Source organism: Micromys minutus, assembly GCF_963924665.1.
Source record: "Micromys minutus genome assembly, chromosome: 12".
Lineage (NCBI taxonomy): Eukaryota > Metazoa > Chordata > Mammalia > Rodentia > Muridae > Micromys > Micromys minutus.
Genome location: NC_137981.1, coordinates 37,079,234 through 37,102,893, shown reverse-complemented (window position 1 = coordinate 37,102,893; position 23,660 = coordinate 37,079,234). Strand labels below are relative to the sequence as shown.

Here is a 23,660-nt window from a genome sequence, read left to right as displayed (position 1 = left end):
CCAAGTGGGTTCTAGGCCTGGTGGCAAGCACCTGTCAGTTGAACCGTCTGGCCCTAAGGAGCTGAAATATTATAAGGTCTTTGCTGCTTTGTTCATGAAGAACCTTGATGTATACTTTTCTTGTTCTGTTCTTGAATATTATATTAAGGTCATTTTATTTTTATAAAATAGTTATTTTCCTGTCTTTTAAGTGGTTTACATAAGGTGAAGATTATTTGCTGTGAAAGCTTGACAAAAATGTGTCTAAAGCTCTCTGTGTCCTCTGGTCTGTGGAGAAGTCTTGGTTACTCATTTTTACTTACTACTATTACTTTTTCTTTTTGGGGTGCTGGGGTCTAACTCATAGCTGTACTTACTGCTTGTCTGTTGGAACTGAGCTGTTGGTTTACGACTGAAAATATGTTAAGATCTCCTATGCTGATTTTTCTACTTAGTTTTAGGTGTAAGCTTTATATATTTCTAAATGATACTGTTAAGATGGTTTGTAAGGTTTGTGTTCTCCTAGATTCTAAGTTCTGTTGGTGGTGTATTGTTTATTACCTGCATTTGAATTAATGCTGTGGTGTTAGCCATGCAGCTCCAGACTTTGTTCTTAAGTCTACATGACAGTTACTGGTAGTTGTGGTTTTTTTTTTTTTTTTTTTTATTGGAAGTATTCTCTCATTGTATTTGCCCCATTTTATTTTGTTACATTATTAATTACATTATGCTGTAGAATAGTGTCTATCAATTTTTTTCCATAGGACCTTCAAATAATAATAATAATAATAGTGAGACTTTAACTATTATGTAATTAAAAGAATGTGTTAGAACAAGAAGATAAAAGGGATTTAATAATGTTTAAAAATAATTTTTACATCACATAGCATCAGCATACATTTAAAAACTCTGGGTGCTTGTAAAATCCATTTGCTTATATGTTCATTCCGTCTCTAATCCTGACTTGAGACAGAAAAGGACAGTAGAGTCCATGACTTATGGGTCACAGAGTTTTTTATGGAGCCTTGCAAGGTTTAGAATCTCTTCTCTGTGCACTGGGGCCAGATTTGAATAGGGGCAGAGGAGAGAGAGGGAGTGGGAGAGAAAACATGACTAAGGATTCAGAGGTATGACTCACGTAATTTCAAGTTAGCTGTTTACCAACACTTGGACACATAGCCTGGATGGCTGGGATGTTTATAATAGTCCCATTCCCAGAATACCCCTTCCTCTTGTGTTATCTCTTGAGGGAAGCCAAAACTGTCTGCAGGCTTAGCTGATCTCATCAGAAATAAAATAAATTAGGGAGCTGAGTGTGTGTGTGTGTGTGTGTGTGTGTGTGTGCAGTGGAGAGAGAGATTTAGTTTTGTGTGTGTGTATTAGAGAAGGGTTCATTTGCTATTGCTTTTAAAAAGTTTTGATGGTTTTAATATGCTTTACTACTCTTCCAGAGGACCCAAATTCAGTTTGAGCCCCTCTGGTCTCCACACGTTCCATATATACTCCATTCACTTACAGAGATGCACACATACTCATAAACGAACTAAAACAAGACAAAACCCACCCTATCCCTTAGCTTAACTGTGGTCTAAGTGATAAAGTTTTCATTTTGGGTGTCCCCATGCAGTTTGGTCATTGTGCTGAGAATGACAAGGGGCTCGAGAGGCGGATAGAGGTCAAGTATGCGCTGCTCTAGTTGATTTCCAGCACCATGTCAGGCAGCTCAAAATCGCCTGCAGCTCCAGTTCCAGTGGATGTGACTCCATGCCCTCATCCCCCATATAGACATGCTTAAAACAAGTCTTAAAAGAACGAGGAAGCTACTTGGTGTTGTGTCGTACTTGGGAAATTGGTCTGGGGAAGTAGTAGTTAGGGATTTCTGGGATGAGGACTGTAAAAGCTTGCATTTAAAGCGCAGGGTTGGAACATGCTTTTGGCCTTATCATGCAGCATATGATAAGATGGGTTGGGGCTGAGCACTTGCTACTTGAACCAGATTAAAGTATGTCTCTTTCTGTACTTTGTGTTCCCTACCCCTTTCTAAAAACTGCTACTGTGCCCGTGGCCTTCACTCAGGTTTCTAGATGACTAATGCCTGAGGATCCTTGACCTTTCAAAATGGCAACTCCAGGGTGCAATGCATATTAGCTATTATTGGGATCCTGCACAAGAGTGAGTCTATTTCTGTTGTTTTAAAATAAAGTTGGAAGTCAAGGAAGCCACACACCTGTGGTCCCTTGGAGACTAAGGAAGAAGGATGTTTAAGAGAGAGCTACTTAAAAAGGAACTCCAAGAGATGCTGTGGAGACAATCACCTTTGTGACATGTGTTGAGGGAGTGATGACATGAATGTCTGATACCCAGCATGCATTAGGAAAAAAAAAGTGAAGCTCAGAATAGCTTGATTAGAGATAATTAAAACCACTGAGGAACTTAGAACCTTCTTTTACAGTATTTTACATGGGTTGGTATCCTGGGAAGGAAGGATTTGGTCACGAGTGAGTACGTTAAGAATCCCATGAAACTGTCCTTGTCCATTTGTTCTAAATCACAAGTGCTGCCCCCTGAGGTTGAAGACTTCAAGGCGGAGGAGCCTCAGCTTGTGCTGGCCAATTGATTTGAGTTATCACCATGAATATTGTTAGGACATCGTCAGGTTATGAGATTATTTAGGAAACTGATCTTATTCCCAGTCATTCCCTAGAATTTAGGTTTCTGTTTCAAAGTAGAAGATCACTTTAAGAGGCCAGGCAGACAGAATGCTTACATAAAAACAATATTTCCCACTGACATAATGGGCCTGTTTCTGATTGCTGGTTAATCATAGTGGGATTTGTTTGGCTTTTATGAATATGGTTACATTATAATGTACTGACCAGATAATCTTATGTAGTACAGAATGGCACAGTGTCTGTTCTGCCTGTCATTTTGTCACACCAGAGAACCATTAGTGGAGAATCACTTTGACTCCTGGCAAGTCCTTTCTGTTTTATTTTCCTATCTTACCAGGTTTTCTCTGCATAAGTTATTCCTGGCATTTAAAAATCTTCCTTCAAGTCTGAACATCGTATACAGTAACTGGGTCTTTGTGAGTAGATAAAGCTTAGGAATTGCATTCTGTGATGCTTGTTTATTTTCTATAATTTCATCCAGGATCAAGTTCCTTTGATGTAAAATCAAGTTTGGGACTATTTGATGATTTTCTGCTAGGCATGGTGATACATGCCTGCCATTCCTCCACAGGGGAGCTTAAGACTAGAGAATCATGAGTTCCAGGCCAGCCTAGGCTACAAGTCTAAGGCTAGCATGAATTACATGGGAAAACTCTGTCTCAAAAAATGCTAAACAAATAAATAATAAGATTTTCTTGGCACAGATGATTTTACGTTTCCTTTACTTGGTAAGAATGTATTCATCAGAGTTACTGAGCATTTTTCATTTGTTGGGCGTCATGTTCTGTGAGTACATTAATTGCTAAGGTGAATGAGATGTTTATGTTGCTATGCTGAATTTACTGTGCTGTGAGAAAAAGCTGGGAAGTGCTACGGGAACACAAGACACCTGTAGATTTGGGAGACTAGTGACAATTCCTTGAAGGAGGAGACACTTAAAACTGAGCATGAGAAGGGGAGGCAGGTCAAGTTAAGGAAGGTGGGAGACAGCATCTGAGGTAGCAGAAAGGGACACGTAAGCAGTCTTTGACTCGTGATCTTCAGTGAACGATTGGCTACTCCTATGGTGCTTTTGAAATCATTTCCTTTAGTGTATTTGAGTTTTCTTTTAAATACATTATTTCAAACAGTTGACCAAGTTTACCCCACACCTGGTGGGGGCGTTAGACTGTAGGAAAGCCCAGAGATGCTGCTGGGGGTGGGTGGGTGGGTGGGTGGGTAAGCAAAGTCTGAGGTGAAGAACATCCTGAGCTGGCTCTGGGGTCACTGAGCCTGCGACTATTTCAGGTTCTCAGGCTCTAGATATCCAGTTGTGCTGGAAGCTGCAGAAGACCTGAGATTGGAGCCTCCCACCCTGGATCTAGCCTGGGGTTGGGGGGAGAGGAAGTTCTAGTTAGTCCCTCAGGGAGAGTCTTTGGCTTGATGACTTGAGGCTTGGTCTTGGTGGCTCTGTGGCTGAGAGCTCAGAGAGGCTTTCTTTGGGAGATTAGATGGTGGCTCTGTAGGAGGCCTTCTCCATGGCTCCTCACTATGGATCCCGATGAAAAGAGACAGGCCATGGTTTTAGGGCATTTATTGTGGTAGAAAGTGGATGAGTAAAACCATACCTGCTTCTCAGGGTAGACCTGAGATTAAATACCTTTTGCAGGAAGGAATGTCTGGGAAGGAAAGCTTACTGGCTAAGCCCTCCAAACGTTTAGGTACCTCATTAAAATGGAGATCTGTCTTGAGCCTGTGTGATCACAGGTCATGTCCTCTACATGTGGAGGGCTTGGGGCATTGCCCTTACATGACTGATAGCCACAAATCTATAGATTGGGGGGTGGGGGAGCATCTATGGCTAGTGACGGGCCTGGTACCCGGGAACAGGCAAAACTCCTACCATCCCGTCAGCATCTCCGGGTTTCGAGCCTTAACTCAACTGGGAACCAGGCTGCCTTTCACGGCCCCACAGAGGAATATACTTGATTTATGCATTTTGAGTTCCTCTGTCAAGTGAGTTCTCCCCACCTCCACCACCAAATCTGTGTCTGACTCAGTGGTCTACATTAAACTGTATTAGTAGTAAACTATAACTGTTCAGTTCTTAATGCCATTGATCTTTTAACTAACAACATAATTTTATAGAATTGCTTGACCCAAATTCACTTAGCAAGATGAGTATAAAATATGCATATAATTTTATTCTTTCTCCTTTTACCCCTATTCATTTGTATTGTCTGATTATATAAAGCCTAGCATTTAAAGGCAGAGACAGGTGGGGCTTTGAATTCAAGGTGAATCTTGTCTACCTAGTGATTTCCATGCTTACCACTCAGGGTCATATAGTGAGACTCTGTCCTTAAAAAAAAAAATCGCTATATAATACTTTGGGGCTTATTTCTAGATGTTAAGTCTGGTAGTGCTACAGGCGTTTTTCTGTTCTTTCTGTAATGTTGATTGTGGGATGAGGAGGATTAAGGAATCAAAAGAATTCCATCAGAAGAGGTACAGAGATGCAGCCACATAAAGGTGCCAAATTGCTTTAATTTTTTATTGCCAAGAAATAACAAAGAATGAGTTATTCACAAGCCTAGTGCATCTAGTGAATGAACACATATGCTGCCATTAGCTACAAATTTTGAGATTTTAAAGGCCAAGTCCTGTGATAAATTGGACTTGGCTATCTACCGTATAGAAAAAGAAATAAATTCACATGTATACATTTTTTATATTTGTGTATCATGGCCTACTGTTTGCTTCACTAAGGATTTAACCCATATTTTTCCTCCTAGGGTTGAGAATGCTTGCACCAAGCTTGTTCAGGCAGCTCAGATGCTTCAGTCAGACCCATACTCGGTTCCTGCGAGGGATTATCTCATTGATGGCTCTAGGGGAATCCTCTCTGGCACGTCTGACCTACTGCTTACCTTTGACGAGGCTGAGGTATGCAGTCTGAGGCCCACAAAGACCTCCCTTGGGCAAAAGCCTACTTTTAGATTTGTGTGTGTGTGTGTGTGTGTGTGTGTGTGTGTGTGTGTGTGTCTGTCTGTCTGTCTGAGAGTGAGACAGACACACGTGCACATAAGTGTGTTTATGGGTGCTCATGGAACTCAGAAGAAGGTATCAGATTCCTAGGGCCGGACTTATAGGCAGTTGTGAGTCATCTGACATGGGTGCCCAGAACCAAACTGGGTTTCTCTCTCCAGCCCCTAAAGTGTAATTTTAAAGGTAACATGGAAGCCAGACATGGTGTCACACACCTTTAATCCCAGCACTCAGAAGATGGAGGAAGGAGGATCTCTCTGAGTTCCAGGACAGCCTGGGCTACACTGACTGAGAAACCCTATTTTCAAAAACCAAAATAAAAAGGAAGGAAGGAAGGAAAGGTAAACAAACAAACAAAAACTAAAAAAAAAAAGATCATGTAGTGCAATGCTGGGTGATTGCTTTAGAATGCTAATATATTAAAAAATTTTATATTCTAATGCCATTTTCTATGTATTATTCACTAATTTACTGAATCCTTAAACATATTTTTCAGGTTCGTAAAATTATTAGAGTTTGCAAAGGAATTTTGGAATATCTTACAGTGGCAGAGGTAGTGGAGACGATGGAAGACTTGGTCACTTACACAAAGAATCTTGGGCCAGGTGAGCAAAACCCAAAGTTTATGTTACAGGTTCTATGCATTGACTGTGTTGATTGGAGAGGAAAGGTTACTCTCTGCTTACTTGCAGAAAACGGGATAGAGTTGATAGTGGGTTTCTGCTGAGGACATGTTGTCTCTGAAGTCTGTTATCTACTTTCTACAAATCCCAGCCCTGTGGAAAACATTAAGCCAGATTTGTGAATGTTGATAGGGAAATGAAGGAAATACTTTGCTACTGCTGTAATGCTGAAGGCCACCCTCCGTCCTGACCTCTCGTTCCGCAGCACACAGCATTCCTTCACTGGCTGCCAGCTGGCCGGTAGCTCTTTATGATTTCTTAGCTTGCTAATTAGCTGCCTACTATTATGGACTTATGCCATAGCCCAAGGCTGAAGGGATATGATCAGGCCTCAAAGGAGAGAAGAGTGGCTGTAGTTAATCATTTTGAAATGATTATTTAGCTATCTGAGTATTGAATATTCAGAATACACAGATGCCAGCATTTGATCTTATAGATATAATATGTCCTCAAGAGTTCATAAAGTATGAATAAGGTTAATGAAAAGGCTTAATAGGTATTTAGCTTGATGTTTATTGCCCCGTGAATTATTCTTTAATTGAAATGTTGATGTTTATTTAACAGTGTCTTTCTGAGGGTCCAGTGTAGTTGTTCCTTGAACCTACTCTTTTTCTGAGTTGAGGATCAGCTGGCAGTGACCTTTTGCCATGACTTGTAGAGGTGTATTGGGGGATGGCCGGGGTATGTTTGGGAGTGTTAGAGGTTACCCCAGGCTTAGTGCATAGAGGGCAAATGATACACCCCTGGCCAAGATCTGTATTCTCAGAACACTGGAAAGAAGGTCTATGTTTTCCTTGTATACCTTTATGCAAAATCCAACAAAACAAAAGGGTGAAGCAGAGGACCCCACCTTTCTGCCTTGGCTGGGTCTTGATGGTCAGTAAAACCACTTATGAAATCCTAGGGGTAATTCGACAATCAAAGCGAACAAAACTCATGTAGCTAACCAGTGAGATGACAAAGGCACTTGGATCTAAGCCTGACGACCTGAGTTCATCCCAGGAGCCACATGGTGGAGAGAACTGACCCCTACATGTACACTGTGGCACACGTGTGTCTCCTCACATTACACATATCTGTAAATAAATGAATGCAATCCAAAAGTCACAGAGCACTTTTGAATAATAACCAAAGTAAACAAAGTGCTAACAGATTGAATCCAAAAGACCAGATGCTTAAAAAAGCTGTACTTTTTAATAATATTTCTATTTTGATTTTAAATTTAATATTATTTGGGATCAACTTGAAAATCCCAAAACATATTATCAAGGTAAAAAGGCTCATTAGGTAAAGATTCTTGCTGCCAAATCTGCCCGAGTCCCATTCTCAGCACCAACATGGTAGAGGGAGAGAAGCAACCCGAGCAAGCTGTCCTCTGACCTCTATCCATAGCTGCACTTTACCACACGTGTATTCTCCCAGCGTATCAGTGAATGTCAAACAAACAAGACCAAAAAAAAATCCAACCCCACCCACTGTTGTTCTTAGAATGATTTCCCTGAGATTCTTGTGTAACACAGCGTAATAGCTGGATATACAATATGAAGTCTGTATGAATCCAATGTGAAAACGATTACACTTTGGATTTTCCTTTAATAAATTACCGTCACTGAAAACTGTAACATTGCATAAATGCTAGTTTGTTAACATTGCCTTATAAATAGGTAGACAGGGTAGTAATTTTTTAAATTAATTTTTATTCAATTTAATTTGATTTATTAAAATTAAGTATTAATTTTTGTAGTAATTCACAATGGATTTAGGCCAAAAGGCCAGATTCTGGTTTGTCTTACCACTCATCCTGCACAATTACTTCTTTGTGCCCCAGGAATGACTAAGATGGCCAAAATGATTGATGAGAGACAGCAGGAGCTGACTCATCAGGAACACCGAGTGATGCTGGTAAACTCAATGAACACTGTCAAAGAGCTGCTTCCTGTTCTCATTTCAGGTACTTCCTGCTTTATTATAGGGCAGGGGGAGTTAGGAGTTTTGGCTCTGAATGCCGTTCTCCTCTGCTGCTCCGGTGCATGTCCTTTAGACTGGGGGGGAAGATGAGGTGTGGTTGAGTGTTACATGTTAGCCTATAGTCGCCGTATTGAATGTTCTTTCTCCCTTTCTGCTTTAACTGGCAAAGGACTGTGTGCTTACTGAGTGCCAGTACCTCATTGCATATCTTAGTTGGGTTGTGGGCTATTTAACCTAATTCTCAGAAGCTGTCTGTATTTAAATTTCTATGAAGTATGCTATTGTCATGCTCCAGTACCTTCAGATGCAGGGCCCCAGTACCCTCTTCTGGTCGCTAGGGACACCTGTATATACTTAACACACCATCACACATACATACATATAAACAAGAAAATTACTTTTAATTAAAAATTTTGATTAAAAAAACTTTTCTTATTTTTCTTGGGGGCGGGGGGTTGTTTTTGGTACATGGTCTCTTTTATGAAGCCCTAGATGTCCTGGAACTCACTATGTAGACCAGGCTGGCCTTGAACTCACAGAGATCTGCCTCCTGAATGCTGAGATTAAAGGTGTGTGCCACAATTTCCTGCTTTAAACAAACAAACAAACGAACAAAAAAAAACCCCACAATAAATCCTAAAAAAAAAAAGAAAAGAAAGAAAAAAAGGAAGAAAGATAGAGAAGTCACTGGTGTCCCCTGAGAGAACTTCTAGAAGATTTACTAATGTCTTTGGGGCCTACCATAGTATTGGGGGAGCAGGCTACTGACAATTTTATTGGTGTTTTTAATCCAACCCCGTTAGGTTTGCAGTGGCTAGAGGCCATGTGATACTCAGGGTGCTGCTGATTGAGGAGATTGAACACTTTGTGACTATAGATCATCTGTGTTAAATTAGTTCCCTAATGACCTGTGGTGCTTCCTTTGCATTTTCAATTTGCTTAACAATGAAAGCTGCTGATACTAGAACTTTATCAGTAGATTTACAGTGATTTTTTTATTTCCCTTTTAAGACATTAGAAGACCAAAAATATATGTTAAAAGTATAGAAGATTAAAAGGCTCAGAGTGTCTGGGGCCAACCCAGATGGTCAAAGAAGGAAAATGACCTCCACCTCCTACCTGTGACCCCTGATTTCCACACTAATTTTTAAAAGATCAAATTATAATTGTTTATTTTTATAGCTATGAAGATTTTTGTTACAACCAAAAACTCTAAAAACCAAGGAATAGAAGAAGCTTTGAAAAATCGAAATTTTACTGTAGAGAAAATGAGTGCTGAAATTAACGAGATCATTCGTGTATTACAACTCACTTCCTGGGACGAAGACGCCTGGGCCAGCAAGGTAAGTCTTACTAGAGGAGAAATCATGAAAAATGTCAGATTCTGCTCTCCTGGGAGATTTTGATTATTACTGCCTTGAGTAGTATTTTGTAAAAATAGACAGATGTTATGTACCTAATTTCTTGCTCACTTATTTTATCGATTGCCTGTCACCATTATCCATTTCCTTTGTTCCAAGGTGGACCGGATAGGCATATAGGATGGGAACCAGGTATAAGGCTATGGAGTGTAGCCTTCCTTCAGGCTTAATTCCCATTGTTATCATATTTCCCTGTGTGGTCTCCTTGCTTTTTACATGGGTGATTGTTGCCAGGTAACATGACAGAGAACATGCCTATAATTATGTACTTCATGCAAGGCTTATCCTTAGCCAACCTTTGATTAAGAGGAAACTCTCAGAATTTTAGATGTGTTGCTTGATCGCTGTTTTTTCCCTAAGGAAAGTATAATTACAGTATTGGTTTTCGTATTTGTTGGCTACTTTACCAGTACCTTTGCCTTCTCTAGATACTCAGACTGCGGAGGGAGTCCATTAATGTGGATTCCTTGTAGAGCCCATTGATAATGGTTTGGAGTTGTTGCCGCTCTGGTCTACTTATATGCAATAGCATAGCTTTCAGGTCTGGGAAAGCCAAGAGAAGTGCAGTATGTAGGCGATTGTGGGAAATGCCCTGACTCCAGGGTCTAACTTTCCTATGTATGACCAAAATGCTGTCACCAAGGTCACCCAGCTGGTTGTTAACGATGATTTTATAATTTGACTTTGTTGGGTGCTCATTAGGGCTGCTTTTCCTTTCCTTCAGAACCTCAGAAAAGGTAAGGTCAAATCTGGGCCCTAATGTCACCAGTGCTCCTGCTGTTCAGAAAGCTAATTTAACTGTGTATGGTCAGTTTACTTTTAGGTGTAGTTTAGATTCATTTACAGAGGTCATCGACAGTATGCTCTCTACCAGGTTGTAAATTTATATTTTAAGTTTTTATGGTAAAATCATCTTAAGTTCTGATATTTGCTCTTGCTTTTGCGTGATAACTTTACTTCCCAATGACTTCTTTGTGCATCTTCTTTTTGTTGTCGTTCTCTTGTTTGTTTTACTCTTTTTCTCGAGCTTAGAAGGTAAGCTTTCTCTCGCCTTTCAGTTCCTTTTTTGCTTCCAAAGAGAAACAGCATGTCTGCGAGGCTTTCTCGTGCTGTGTGCCGTGCCTTACTTTGTGTGCCGGTGTGTACCACTGTGCTCGGACATGTGTCAGAATATGCCTCTCTGGAAATCTGGGCTGTGCTGGCAAGACTGACTTTGTGTCTTATTGAGTTGGTGTTTTTGGGTGGATGGGACAAGATAAGAAAGATTGCTACAACATACTAGCCTTTCTATATTTGGTAGGTGCTTTTTTCTCTTTGAGCAGGGCCCCTAAAAATATTTCTTTTGCCCATTCATTCCCAGTGGCCTCATTGGAAGGGCACGTTTTCCTAGGTAGCTGGGCTAGTTGCCTGTGGACCCAGCTCTTGGGAAAGACTTGAGTCTCTATGCCTCTCCTAACAGCCTCTGTGGGCCTTCACATTTTGCTTTTGAAGATTGGCAACAAAAGTGGATAGGCTAGAGAGCTGTCCTGCTGCTAACGCCACAGAGGACAGGACGTAAAGAGTAGTGGTTTTCTCCCCGCCACCTTGAGTTGGTTGCTTTCTGCATGTTCTGTTGCCTAAGCTGTGAACCAGCCATAATTCAGTGATTTCATGTTCTCCTAACCAAATCTCTTTGCTTTGCTTCTAGCAGATGAGACACTAGTAAGGAAGAACAGGCAGCTAATTGTATCATCTCTCTGTTTTTGGGGAAAAGTAATCTCTCAGTGAACACACGTTTCTGAGTTTATTTTATGCGACTGGTATCAAGAAATGCTTCTTAAAGAATAAGCAGGCAAAGCCCAGATGAGTTTAGTCAGTTTTTGGTATTAGGATCATGGACTTGGACAAGGGAGCTAGACCTGGTCTTTGCCAGCTGTCCTGTAGCTGTCCCATATTCATTTGCCCTGGAAGAAGATGGGTAATTAGGATCAAGCAAAACTGACTTCCTCAAGAGTGAGAATAAATTAAATCTGCTCAGCCAACAGAAGCTCAAATACATGCCATTGGAATGAACAAGAGGAAGGTACCAATGTCTGCTTTTGTTATACACTTCCTTGGTTCAGAAATCAAAATAGTATAAAAGGTACACACGACGAGCCACTTCCAGCCCTGCTGCATTCCTGGTTTACCTCTACTTAACCCTGTGTAAACTCTTCAGTAGTTATAATATTTAGAAAAAAAAAATTACCCTGAAAATGGACAGTGGTATATTGCTTTTTTTTTTTATTAAAAAACCTTTTTATTTTATTTTATTTTTTAGTAGGATTGCAAATCTTTTCTTTCTGAACTGTCAACAGTAAAGTAGTCAGATCCGGGGTCTGTCTGTTGCCACCAGGTTCCCGTTCTGTTCAACGAAGTCTTTCACATCCCCCGGTCCCTACCAATAAGTAATTAACTTTGTCTTCCCGTACTTGTTCCATGCTCCCCATTGGTGCAGTATTCTTCTGGAAAGTGAAGGTTCCTCTAGAAAAGTGGGGAAGAAAGTAAGTGAAACAAATTCTTGGTAAAAATACGTCTTCTGAATAAGTTCAGATTTTGACGAAGCAATGCATACCTGGATAGTGTACCCGTTACACCTGCATCCAACTTTCAGGGTCTCACACTTAATAGTTACAGTACATACTTCATTTCTATTGAAAGTAAAGACTATCCCTTAAATTAGCAGCCACTTGCACTGGTCATTAAAGTGAAGCCAGCATTTTCCCCGGGACAAAGTTATGAATCAAAAGAACTTGAGTTAAACATAGCTTTTATTTTATTCTGCAAATTTAGAGCTCTGTACTTAGTCTTTTAAAATTTATTTATTTTACTTGTATCTTGATATATGTTGGGAGGTGAGAGACAGAGAAATAAAAGAATTTTATTGCTCAGATTTTTTTTTTTTGAGTCTTACAGAGGTGGCTTTTCATGTCTTCTGCTAGTGCAATTTCATTGCTCAAGACAGGATGCCCTTTAATATATGTGAGATTCTTTGGAGACAAAAAGTCCGTGTCTATGAACACTTTTGTTTTTAATAGCAACAACTAAACTATAAGTGATTATTAGCAGCTCTGTTCAAAAAAGTACTTAAGGTCTTTTAAGTAACCCTTATAAATTTTGTAACTGACTCATAGGGTGAATGCACGTATCTGCTGGTCTGATGATGTAAGTTTGGTCCCTGGAACCCACATTGTCAGAGAGCATTGAGTCCAGTGAACTGTCCCCTGACCTTCACACGTGTGCTGTGGTACACTGTCACCCACTCAGATACACAAAAAGCAACATAGAAGGATCCAACAGCAGCAGCAGCAACAGCAAGACCAATCTAGAAACTAACGGCAATTCTTAGGTTTAAAAATGTGGCTTTAGGATTGGTGAGATGGCTCTGTGGTTCAGAACATTGTCTACTCTTCCTGAAGGCTCCTGTTCAATTCCCAGCACCCACATGGCAGCTCATTACCATGTAACTCCAGTACCAGGGGATCCGGTGCCCTCTTCTGCCCTTCATAGACACCAGACATGCACACAGTGCACAAACATAAATGCAGGGGAAACATCCAAATACATTTTAAAGAGTTGCAGCTTCCTTCCATATTTGCCCTTGGTTCAGTGTAGGGGGAACAAGCATCTGCTAATTTTAATTTCCTGGTGTTGTCAGATCTACTCAGAAGAAAATTACCCTCTTCCTGAGAATCACAGTCTTTCTTCATAGTGAAGGGGCTGTTGAATTTACTAGTGGGAAAAAAAAAAAATGATTTTTGAGGATGCTGATTAGAGCAAAGCTTGTTTTTGCATTGTGTTTCAAACCATTTTGGGACATTGGAGAATAAAAGCGGTCGTTTATGTTAGCACAGAATGTAATTGAGTTCTGGAGTTTATTTTCTGAGAAGTATTAACCAGGGTCCATACTAATAAGGTGGAGATTTGCTGACTGGTACCAAAAGTTTGTGGCATATTAGACAACTTTCTTTGGAAAAAAATATATTTGAGTTTCATGTGATATAAAATAAGAGGTTGGATTCAGCAAGCTTAAGGTCAGATGGTTCTAAGTCCTTGTTTCTTAATTTGTAAGACAAAATTACATTTCACCCTGAGATTCAATGAAGTAATCAAAGGAGAAACTGGTTAAGACAGTGTAGGAAATTGAAGTTACCTTTCTAACTAGTAGCCATTACTGCTGGGTTAGTGCTAAAAGATGTCTGACTTTCTGAGAATATGTTCTGTTCGTTGGATATTTAGATTTTGAAATGTAGGTATTCATTAGCTTCCTCACCAAAAATAAAAGTATTACAGAGATGTCTATTAACAGAGTTTTAAATTTTATATTGACATAATTTCTCTTTTCCAAGGTAGGCACATATTTCTCAAGAAATGTTATTAACAAATCCACACCTAGACAAATTGTAAAATCTTGTAACTTATGGTAGAGAAATACTGGAAGCTATCCAGTTTTTTGAGGTTAGGAGTTACCCGAGTCTTAAAAAGATAACCATTTAGGCCTTTCTCATTTGGAATTCAACTCTGGGGCAAGTTTTGTTGTATAAATTATTGTACAACAAAGCCACAAAGTGGAGGAAGAAACAGATTTAAACAATAATATCAAGTCACCTAAAGATTCTAGTCTCCTAGTGGACTTTGGACTAGATTTTCCTGATGCTCCTAACATTGGTAGCTATCACAAGTCCATATAACTTAGTAACTTCACCCTACCCCACCACCCAGTATCTTAGTTGATGGTTTTGTTGCTGCAGCCGAGAATACAGTTAGGACGAGAGCACACTCTTATCTTTTTAGATGAGAGAAAAGGGAGTCCTAAAGCAGAGTCTATTATTTGAGTAGGTATTTCGGAAGCCTTGGGGTTCAGCTGCTACTGAGTTTTCAGCCCTGTGAATGTTGCCTGTTCATTCAGTGTTGCATTAACGACTCTTTGACTTGGAAGTAGGGATGTGCTTGGTGCCCCCTTGTGGAAGCTTGATGATACAATCCCGTAGGATTGGAAATTGAAGAGGGATAGAGGCATGCCTAGAATTTTAGAGGTTCACATTATGCTTTGATGGGTTGACTCTCTGAGAGTCAATTCTCTGGTACAAAAAAGGAGAAAGACTCTTTTTTAAGATGTTAAGTAGAGATGGCCAGTCTAGGGCCAGATGTAGCACACATCTTTAATCTCAGAGGTTTCGAGGCAGAGGCAGAGGTAGGCAGATCCCTGGGAAACCAGCCTGGTCTATGTGATGAGTTCTAGGGAACTAGGGCTACACAGTTGTGCCCCTGGGGGTGGGGGAATGGGGAGAACAGGGGTGGAGGTGCAGAGGCGGGGGGGGGGGCAGTTTCCCAATTCTAAAGATTGGCACATGGATATTTGATTCATTGTTACTATTTTTTAATGTATATAAATTAAGCTGGGAGTCATGGCACATACCTTTAATCAGACAATCTTTATGTTGACAAGGCCAGCCTGGTTGACATAGCAAGTTTTGTCCATCCAGAGCTACATAAGGAGGCCCTGTCTCAATATTTCTTTTCTCTTCATTGGTAGTTTTCTAGTGACAACCTATCAGACTCTATGTTAGTTTTATCCTTGTCATCATGAATCCTGGTTATAAGCAATAAATTGAGATACGTTTATTAGGGTGGCGAGGGATGTAAGGAGGAACAGCAGGGAAGGCTGGCAGTGCCCTTTCTTCTTGTAAAACTGTAAGGGATTTATTTTGAGAACCAAACAAAATGGTTACACAAATACTGTTTATTTTTTCCAATGAATAACTTTTTTGATTTATTAAATATAATGAAATACCATCCAGTGTTTGTGTGTGTGCTTTTCAAAATAAGAGATAAAAGAACTGTGCTTTGTGGCACCACATACTAATAAGGCCTAAAGCAGGGAGGGCTCTGGCAAGGCTTCCACTTGATGCTGAGGCTCCGTAAGGTTCCCACTAGATGCTGGCCAATGGGAAGGCTGATGGGGAAGCACAAGGCGGTAGGGCTTCTTCCTGCTGAAGGCAGTAGGCATTTTTTTGGCTTGAGCAGTTTTTTTTTTTTAAGCTTTTGCAATTTTAGCAATGGAGACACCAGGAGGCAGAATAGAATTAACTGAAGATTTGCATGCAAGATGTTGCATTTTGACAGACTCAAGACTTGTGGTGTGGTGAGATATTTAAGGCTGTTGTAGGACTACCTAAGCTGTTGTGTGTTAGTTCTGTAACTACTTCTCTGTAAAAATTGAGAGACCATGATACAAAACAGACAAGAACTGTGGGATTTCTCTTCCAAAGGACACCGAAGCCATGAAGAGAGCGCTGGCGTCAATAGACTCCAAACTAAACCAGGCCAAAGGTTGGCTCCGTGACCCCAATGCCTCCCCAGGTAACTCTGCCGTTCTTTTCTGAACAGTAAACAGATAAAATACAATCAGATGAAGGAAAGGAAGGCGTCCCCCCATAATCTCATCATCCCGAGTAACTGTAGCATCATGCCATAGTTCTGAGAAATTGAAACATCCCTGGTCTTTAAGGAGGAAGGCACAGGACTTGTCTCTCTTCTCTCACTGAGCTAAGCTGGTCTTTGAAAAGCCACGGCTTCACTCATTCCCTGAAGCAGAAAGGTTATTCACCCTCTTTTGTTAGTTTCAGTTGGGCACACTACCATTTATGTCAGCAAAGTATTTAACTCAGTAGCTTGTATAGTGGTGCTAAGGATGTAAGATGTAAGTTGACTACGTAACAATAAGACCCAGCAAGGTCTTTGGCTTTACGGCTTTTCTAATTTAATATTTATTCCACTTTAGATTGTTTGAGCAAATGTGAAAAGCCTAATGGAAGTTGGGGGTCCTAAGTCCTGTTGAATTAAGAGACTGTTTTTCATCGCCCACATACTTACGGCAAAGCCACTCCATATCTCCAAGCAGATACGGTGCAACATATCTTCCTTCACAGGGCCTTTGCTTAGGCCTCAGCTGATGGCTGTGAGGCAGCGGGTGGCTGTAGCTCTCGGGTCCTGCATTCTTTCGTGAAGGGGATGATGCGGGAAGGGATCTCTGGACAATTGATGTGCCCACAGTGTAGATGCTGACCATCTCACTATTTCAGGGGATGCTGGTGAGCAGGCCATCAGGCAGATCTTAGACGAAGCTGGAAAAGTTGGTGAACTTTGTGCAGGCAAGGAACGCAGGGAGATCCTAGGAACCTGCAAAATGCTAGGGCAGATGACTGACCAAGTGGCTGACCTCCGAGCCAGGTAAGGTGGTTCTACTTTTCTCAAACCAGTACTGAACAGCTTACTCCTGATGAGGTGATTCAGAGTGCAGGTCCATGCCAATTTTATTGCATTGTCTTTTGCTCATAATAGAGCTTTAAAATATTCAAAGTTTAATAAAGTTATATAATTGGTTTTTTTTTTTTTTTTGTTTTGTTTTGTTTTTTGTTTTGAAGAATTAGGGGCAGAGTTGAACATTGACCAAGTTGGTTATCTTTTATAAAGGATGGATGGGTAGATAGAAACTCCAGTAGGGCTGAAGATGTAGCCCAGTTGAGAGAATACTTGCTTAGTACCTATGCAGCTCTGGGCTGAGTTCCTAGAACCCGTTAGCTAACAAGGAGCAGGTGCCTTGAACACAGGAGATGGAGGCAGGAGGACCAGATTTCAGTGGCATCCTCAGATAATTTATTAAATTGAAGGCCTGAGTTACATGTGTAGCAATATTTTTTTATATATAAATCCTGGCGGCGAGTTCCTGCTACCTGCCCCAATGTTTTACATCCCTAAATGAAAGACAAGCTCTCATCCTTTATATTTTAATATGCCTTAAACAGTGTAACATCTGGGCCACTTCCTAACCTCCATGTGGTTCAATCCACCTCTCACCGATAAGCCCGAGTTATTATTTACCAAATTCTATATTTCACCTTGGCTGCCCTGGACCCAGAGGGCTGCCTAACTGGGCCACACCCTCCCAGGTCCTTCACATCCCGGCTATACCTCCCTGTCCTCCACTCTTGTCAGGCAGGGCATCTCTCCTCCCCTCCTTATCTCAGCCTAGTGGATCTCCTTCCTCTTTCCTCTCTGTCCCAAGCCTGGAAATCCTAAAAGTCCCACTTCTGTCTGCCCTGCCCAGCCATTGGCTGCTAGCATCTTTACTTACCAATCAGAACCAACTTGGGGCAGGGTGCCTCAGTACCTTCTTAGCAGACACTCCTATAACCAGTTTTGGGGGACCAAAATTAACATTATAATACAAGCAGCATTAGGCCAAACCCACTACAACATGAGATACTGGTTTTTTTTTTCTTTACATTTTTGTGGTAACCTTTAAAATTGTTAATATTTTATTATTATTCTTGTGTGTACCCCTGTACTCTGAGCCATCTCACACGCCCTTATAGTGTGTTTTAACCTTTCTTTTACCCATCTCAAATCTCTGTTTTCAGAACACCTGCTCCTAAATAAGTACACTTAGTTTGCTATTGAAAAAACGCAGTATAATGTAGATTTAAAATATGCTTGTCTATGGGGTTAATGATATATTTGTAGACATTGAGAGGATTGAACTGTGCTGAAGTTCCTAGGGTAGATGAGATTTACTTTTGCTTCGAGAATGTTCTGAAATTCCTTGATCATTGGGGTACATAGCATATCATATACTCCAGGGCACAGAAACAAACCTCAGCATGCTACATGATCCAATCTAACTATAGGTTATAAAAGTACTACTTTTGGATCATATGAAAATTTTATTCTTAGGAAATCATCTCTACCTAAAACAGTGCAGTGCCGATATAATATTAGGGATTCTTTTGTGGAGTTGAGGATGTGTTGTATCCATAGACGCCCCATGGCTTTGGGAGTGTGTGTCTCACTGGGAGAGGGAACAGCTTCGTGCTGTCTCACTGGGCTTCTTTCCCACTGAGAAGCAGCCTTCCTTGTCTGAAGCACAGCAAGAACTTTGCAGAAGGGACAAAAAAAGTTTTGTTCCCATTTGGAAAAATGCCAGCGCAGTTTGACAAGATTCTTGGCTCTTCTAATTTTTCATTGTTGGCTCTTTGGTTCTGCATCCCTTTCACAGTGCGGCAGAAACACAGCTGTGAATGAGATAGTTGTATGGGAGAGACCATTAATCTGTTACGAGGAAGGGCTAGAACAGGGATGAGTAACTGGTCCTGTCTCACTGGAGCCTGCGTTAGCCTTTCATGATAAAAGATTAGGAAGCTATCTTCCCATTGCTTGTGTGTTCTTTTAAATGTGTCCAGCCAGCTCTTTTATCATGGCTGAAGCACAGTAACACTTCTTCATTGGTATTCAAGCTTCTATGTTTTATGGATACATTTTTAACCTTGTAAGACTCCATAAACATTTTTTGTTCTTTTTTGTTTTGTTTAGTTTGGCTTTTTGAGACAGGGCTTCTCTGTGTAGCCTTGGATGTCCTGGAACTCGCTTTGTAGACCAGACTGGCCTCAAACTCACTGAGGTCCGCCTGTCTCTGCATCCTGAGTGGCAGGATCAAAGTCGAGTACCACCTCGATGGCCTCAATAAACATTTTAGTTTGAATTTGGCTCATACAGATTTTCACCTTTTCACAGTTAGATTCATATATGAGAAATATTCCTCATGACTAATTAAAAGAAACCACGGACAATGTTTCCTCAGTGTCCTTTACATTTTCTAGTTAGCTTGTGGGAGGCTTGAAGGCTGAGACAGACACCTGGCAGTACATTTATATCGTTACTTATGGTGTTGTATAAATGGATTTTAAAAAGGGCAGAAGGCTTAGGTACACATAAAAAGTCAGACCTTGTGACACTCTGGGGTCTATAATTCCAGTTCCGTGAGGTAGAGACAGTTATGTTTCTGGGGTTCACTGTTCAGCCAGCCTTAATCTAATCACCAAGTTCTAGATTACCAAGAGATTCTCATTAAACATGGTAGACAACAGCTGGGAAACAGTACCCATTCACACATACACAGATGGACACAAACATGCACATGTGCACACACACACAGAAAGATACACATGGGACTCAGTGGGGTAAGAGCACTGGCCGCTCTTCTAGAGGACCTGGTTCAGTTCTAGTACCCATAAGGTAGCTTCTAACTATCGGTAGCTCTAGTTCCAGAAGGTTCGATGCCCTCTCTGCAGGTACTGCATACACAGTGCAGACATACATGTGGGAAAAATACCCATGCACATCAAACAATAAATGCCATCTCAACAATTTTTTTAAAAAGATAGGTAATAATAAACTCGTTTTACTATTAAGGGAGTGTGGATGTTTTGGAGTTTATCCTAAACTTAGAAGCTCAGATTCAATTATGCCATTCTGTAAAATGAAGAGATTGTCACACCTGCGATTGAATTACTAGTCCAGGTGGCTAAAAATCATCTGAGTTTGTAAAAAACATGGCAAATCTTACTTTCTGGCCTGGAAAGTTTGTTCGGGGAATGAAGTCTTTACTAAGTCTTATCATTTTTTGCAGTAGCAGAATACTGTTTGTGAGCGAGGGAAATGCCTGAGTCTTTAAAGACTTGATGGGAAACTGCTCTTCCATCCCTTAGTACTAACCTGCCTGGTCGTTTGCAGGTCGCATGGTAATGGAAGGCCCATGTCACGATTATGTTTACCGTGTGATGAGAGTTTACAGTAGTACTTTATAAACTTGTATTTCTCTTTTCTATCTCTTCCATATTTTCCTTTCCTTTCTGCTCCCCACTCCCAGCCCCCTTTGGGCTGGGTTTGGATTCTGGACCTCACAAATTCAGGCAAACTGTCTACAACTGAGAGCTATACTTCAGCCCTGTATATTATTGTTACAGCCCCCTTTTCCCTGTCAGCACTGGGAATCAAACTTCTGTGCAGTCTAGGCAAAGTCTCATACTGAACAAAGAGTTTATTTCCAAGTATATTATCTTGATACTTTTAGTCACTGTTAAATAATAAATAACGAGTACAGGGCAAACGCTGTCCTGCTATCAGCCTTCACCATGTCACTTTAGTTTGAGAAGAAGGAGAAGCTGTGAGGAGTTGTAGCACACTCCTTTAACTTCCATACTTGGGAGACACAGACAGGTGGATATTTGACAATTTGAAACCAGCCTGGTCCAGTGCCACACAGGCAGACTTTGTCTCCAAAACAAAACAAACAACAACAAAACTCTCTAAACCCTAAACCAAATAAACTCTGAGGCCCAAGAATGTTGAACAGTAGAACAAACATTCCAAAGGGGTGAAAAGTCAGGGGTAGAGACAGATCTAATTGGTTTCAGTGTGGTATACTCTCTCATACTGTATATACTATGTTTCAAATAATTTCAATGCATGATCCCCCATAAATAAGACAAGCGAAGGGGCTACTTATTTCTAAAACACACATTACCACAGGTAACAAAGCCTTCTGTAACAATAAGATCTCCATCAAAACTTCCCACTTAAGTTTATGTTTGGTTATATAATCAAGAGTAATTATCAAACTTTGCTGGCTTGGCTTGCAAGGGGTTAAATAGGTCCCTGAGGCTGCTGTCTGAGCTTATTGGGGAAATAGATAAAGACATACATTCGAATAAAAAGGACACATACTGGGTAAATGGATATTTTTATTAAGTATTTGAGAGGATATAATGAACATTTCTGTCGTTCTGAGTAGAGGACAAGGGACTTCACCAGTGGCCATGCAGAAGGCCCAGCAAGTGTCTCAGGGCCTTGATGTGCTAACTGCAAAAGTGGAAAATGCAGCGCGAAAGCTGGAAGCCATGACGAACTCAAAGCAGAGTATTGCGAAGAAGATCGATGCTGCCCAGGTAAGGGAGGGTGTCAGGAGGGACGAGTGGACAGAGGAAGAGAAGGTCCTTACGTCTCCTGCATCTCTTCTGCACTGTCCTTTGCCATCCTCTACAATGTAGTTAATGGATGCTCCTTAGTGACCATTTGCTTATAGTTTGAACTAAAGATCTTCATTTTCTGTAGTTCAAGTAGTTAAAAGATCTGAGTATGACAGAATCCTAGATTTTGAAACAAGCTTCTGTCTTAGAATTTACTACCGTATGTAGTAAGAAATATTAAAAATCCTAGCCCGGGGTTTCAACCCCACCTTTGGTCAGTGAGTTCCTCAAGCACGTTAGCTGGGCAGCTGCCTAGCTTTCATGCTGTTAGACTTGAGTTTCCTATGGATAATCATGAGTTATTATTATTTACTGTGTTCTATCTGGGCTACTTTTAACTCCAGTTGGGCAGTTCTAGGGCCACACTCTCTTGACCCTTATCCCATGACAGCTTCCTTTCTCCTTTCCTATATACTCTTCTTTCTACCCCACGACAGCTGGCTTCTCCTTTCTCCTTATGGTCCTCTTTCTCCAAGCCCACAAAACCTCAACCTATGTCTCATCTGCCCAGCTTTTGGCTGTTGGCATCTTTATTTACCGATCATAGTTAACTGGAGACAGCTTCTATGTGCAGACTTTAGGTCTTGTTGTTACTTGCTTTTTTTCCTTTCAGTTTGGGAATCAAACTTTCCCGAACTTGGGACCTTGTAATGTTAGTCAAGCACTGTACTATTAAGCTACAACTCCAGCCTGGGAACTTTATTTTAATGGAAATCAACATGGCTGGAAACATAGCTCAGTGGTGAGCATATTTGGCTAGGTTTGATCCTTAGTTTTTGGGGTGCTGGGGGACTATGACATGATGGTACCTAGAAAAGAAAAGATGGAGTGATTTGATCTTACCTGAGCTAAGACCCTGCGTACAGCGATTAGCATGAATACTCTATGTGTTGTGACGACTCTAGAGAGGTTTCTGAAGGCTAGGTTTAAGTGTGGTTCCTGGGTAGATCACATTGTCCGTTTGGGTGTGTAGAACTGGCTGGCAGATCCAAATGGTGGACCTGAAGGAGAAGAACAGATTCGAGGGGCCTTGGCTGAAGCTCGGAAGATTGCAGAATTATGTGATGATCCTAAGGAGAGAGACGACATCCTCCGCTCCCTTGGCGAGATCGCAGCTCTGACCTCTAAGTTAGGGGACCTGCGCAGACAGTACGTATCTTCGTCTCACGTTAGTGTCGCTTGCTTCACTGCCCACTCCCTCTCTCTACGTTTGCGCTGGGAGCATGGAGAGGTTAAATGCCTACCTCAGACACAATGCATGCTTAATGCATAGACTGCATAGGTTTGTGACATGGCTAGGTCACGCTACCTCTGTAACATCTGATGTACAGATATACAACATACAGTGATGTAATTGAATTTTAATGATTTGTTGCTGGTTATACAGTTTTAAATGAATATATTTAGTCTTCTGAGAATGCATGTTTAAGCTCTGTTTTTATAATTTATAAGCTATGACTTTCCTTGCTATATTGTTTGTTACATGCCTGTCCTGGGCTCAAGGAGAATGATTTTTTAGCTGTGACAAGACTCCTGTGTGTATATGCGAGTGAGGCAGGATGCATAAGAAGGCACTTTCTCCTCTCCCCAGCACTGTTTTATTTCTTGAGTAGCAGTTACATAAAGGGTTCTTAAATTACATTTCCTGGATGATTGTTCCTATAATAACCTGCTTGCCACAGCTTCCTTTCTTAAAGGCTTTCATCACACCTACTTTGATTATATAGAAACGAGTTATTCCTTTGTTCTGACAAATATATTGCTCTCCTTAAAATAACAGCAACAACAGCACCATGGGCTGGGGATGTAGCTTAATCAGTAGAGTTCTTGTGTAGGGACTGGGTTTGGTCACCGGCATTTCATAAAACAAGGAGTGGTGGAAGATTATCTATAATCCCAGAAACTGGGAGGTAGAGACAAGTTCTCCTGTGGTTTCTTTTATCCTGAATTTGACGTGAGACCCTATTTGAAGAAACCAAGCCAAACCAAACCAAAGCAGCACCATGTTCTGAAACGTTCTACAGT

At 40.9% G+C, this 23,660-nt stretch overlaps 1 protein-coding gene across 4 annotated transcripts in view; it reads left to right on the top strand.

Moving 5' to 3' along the window:
- Positions 1-23,660, top strand: part of VCL (vinculin) — an 88,843-nt gene that overhangs the window by 39,443 nt on the left and 25,740 nt on the right. For 2 of the 4 annotated variants that reach the window (XM_080926774.1, XM_080926772.1), the window contains exons 3-10: positions 5,426-5,576; positions 6,175-6,283; positions 8,190-8,312; positions 9,512-9,672; positions 16,041-16,131; positions 16,854-17,001; positions 21,401-21,554; positions 22,609-22,784. In XM_080926774.1, the coding sequence (XP_080782900.1) occupies positions 5,426-5,576; positions 6,175-6,283; positions 8,190-8,312; positions 9,512-9,672; positions 16,041-16,131; positions 16,854-17,001; positions 21,401-21,554; positions 22,609-22,784 (1,113 nt within the window). Of the gene's footprint in view, positions 1-5,425; positions 5,577-6,174; positions 6,284-8,189; positions 8,313-9,511; positions 9,673-16,037; positions 16,132-16,853; positions 17,002-21,400; positions 21,555-22,608; positions 22,785-23,660 lie in introns of all 4 variants that reach the window. The other 2 variants (XM_080926773.1, XM_080926771.1) reach the window with 1 other exon arrangement.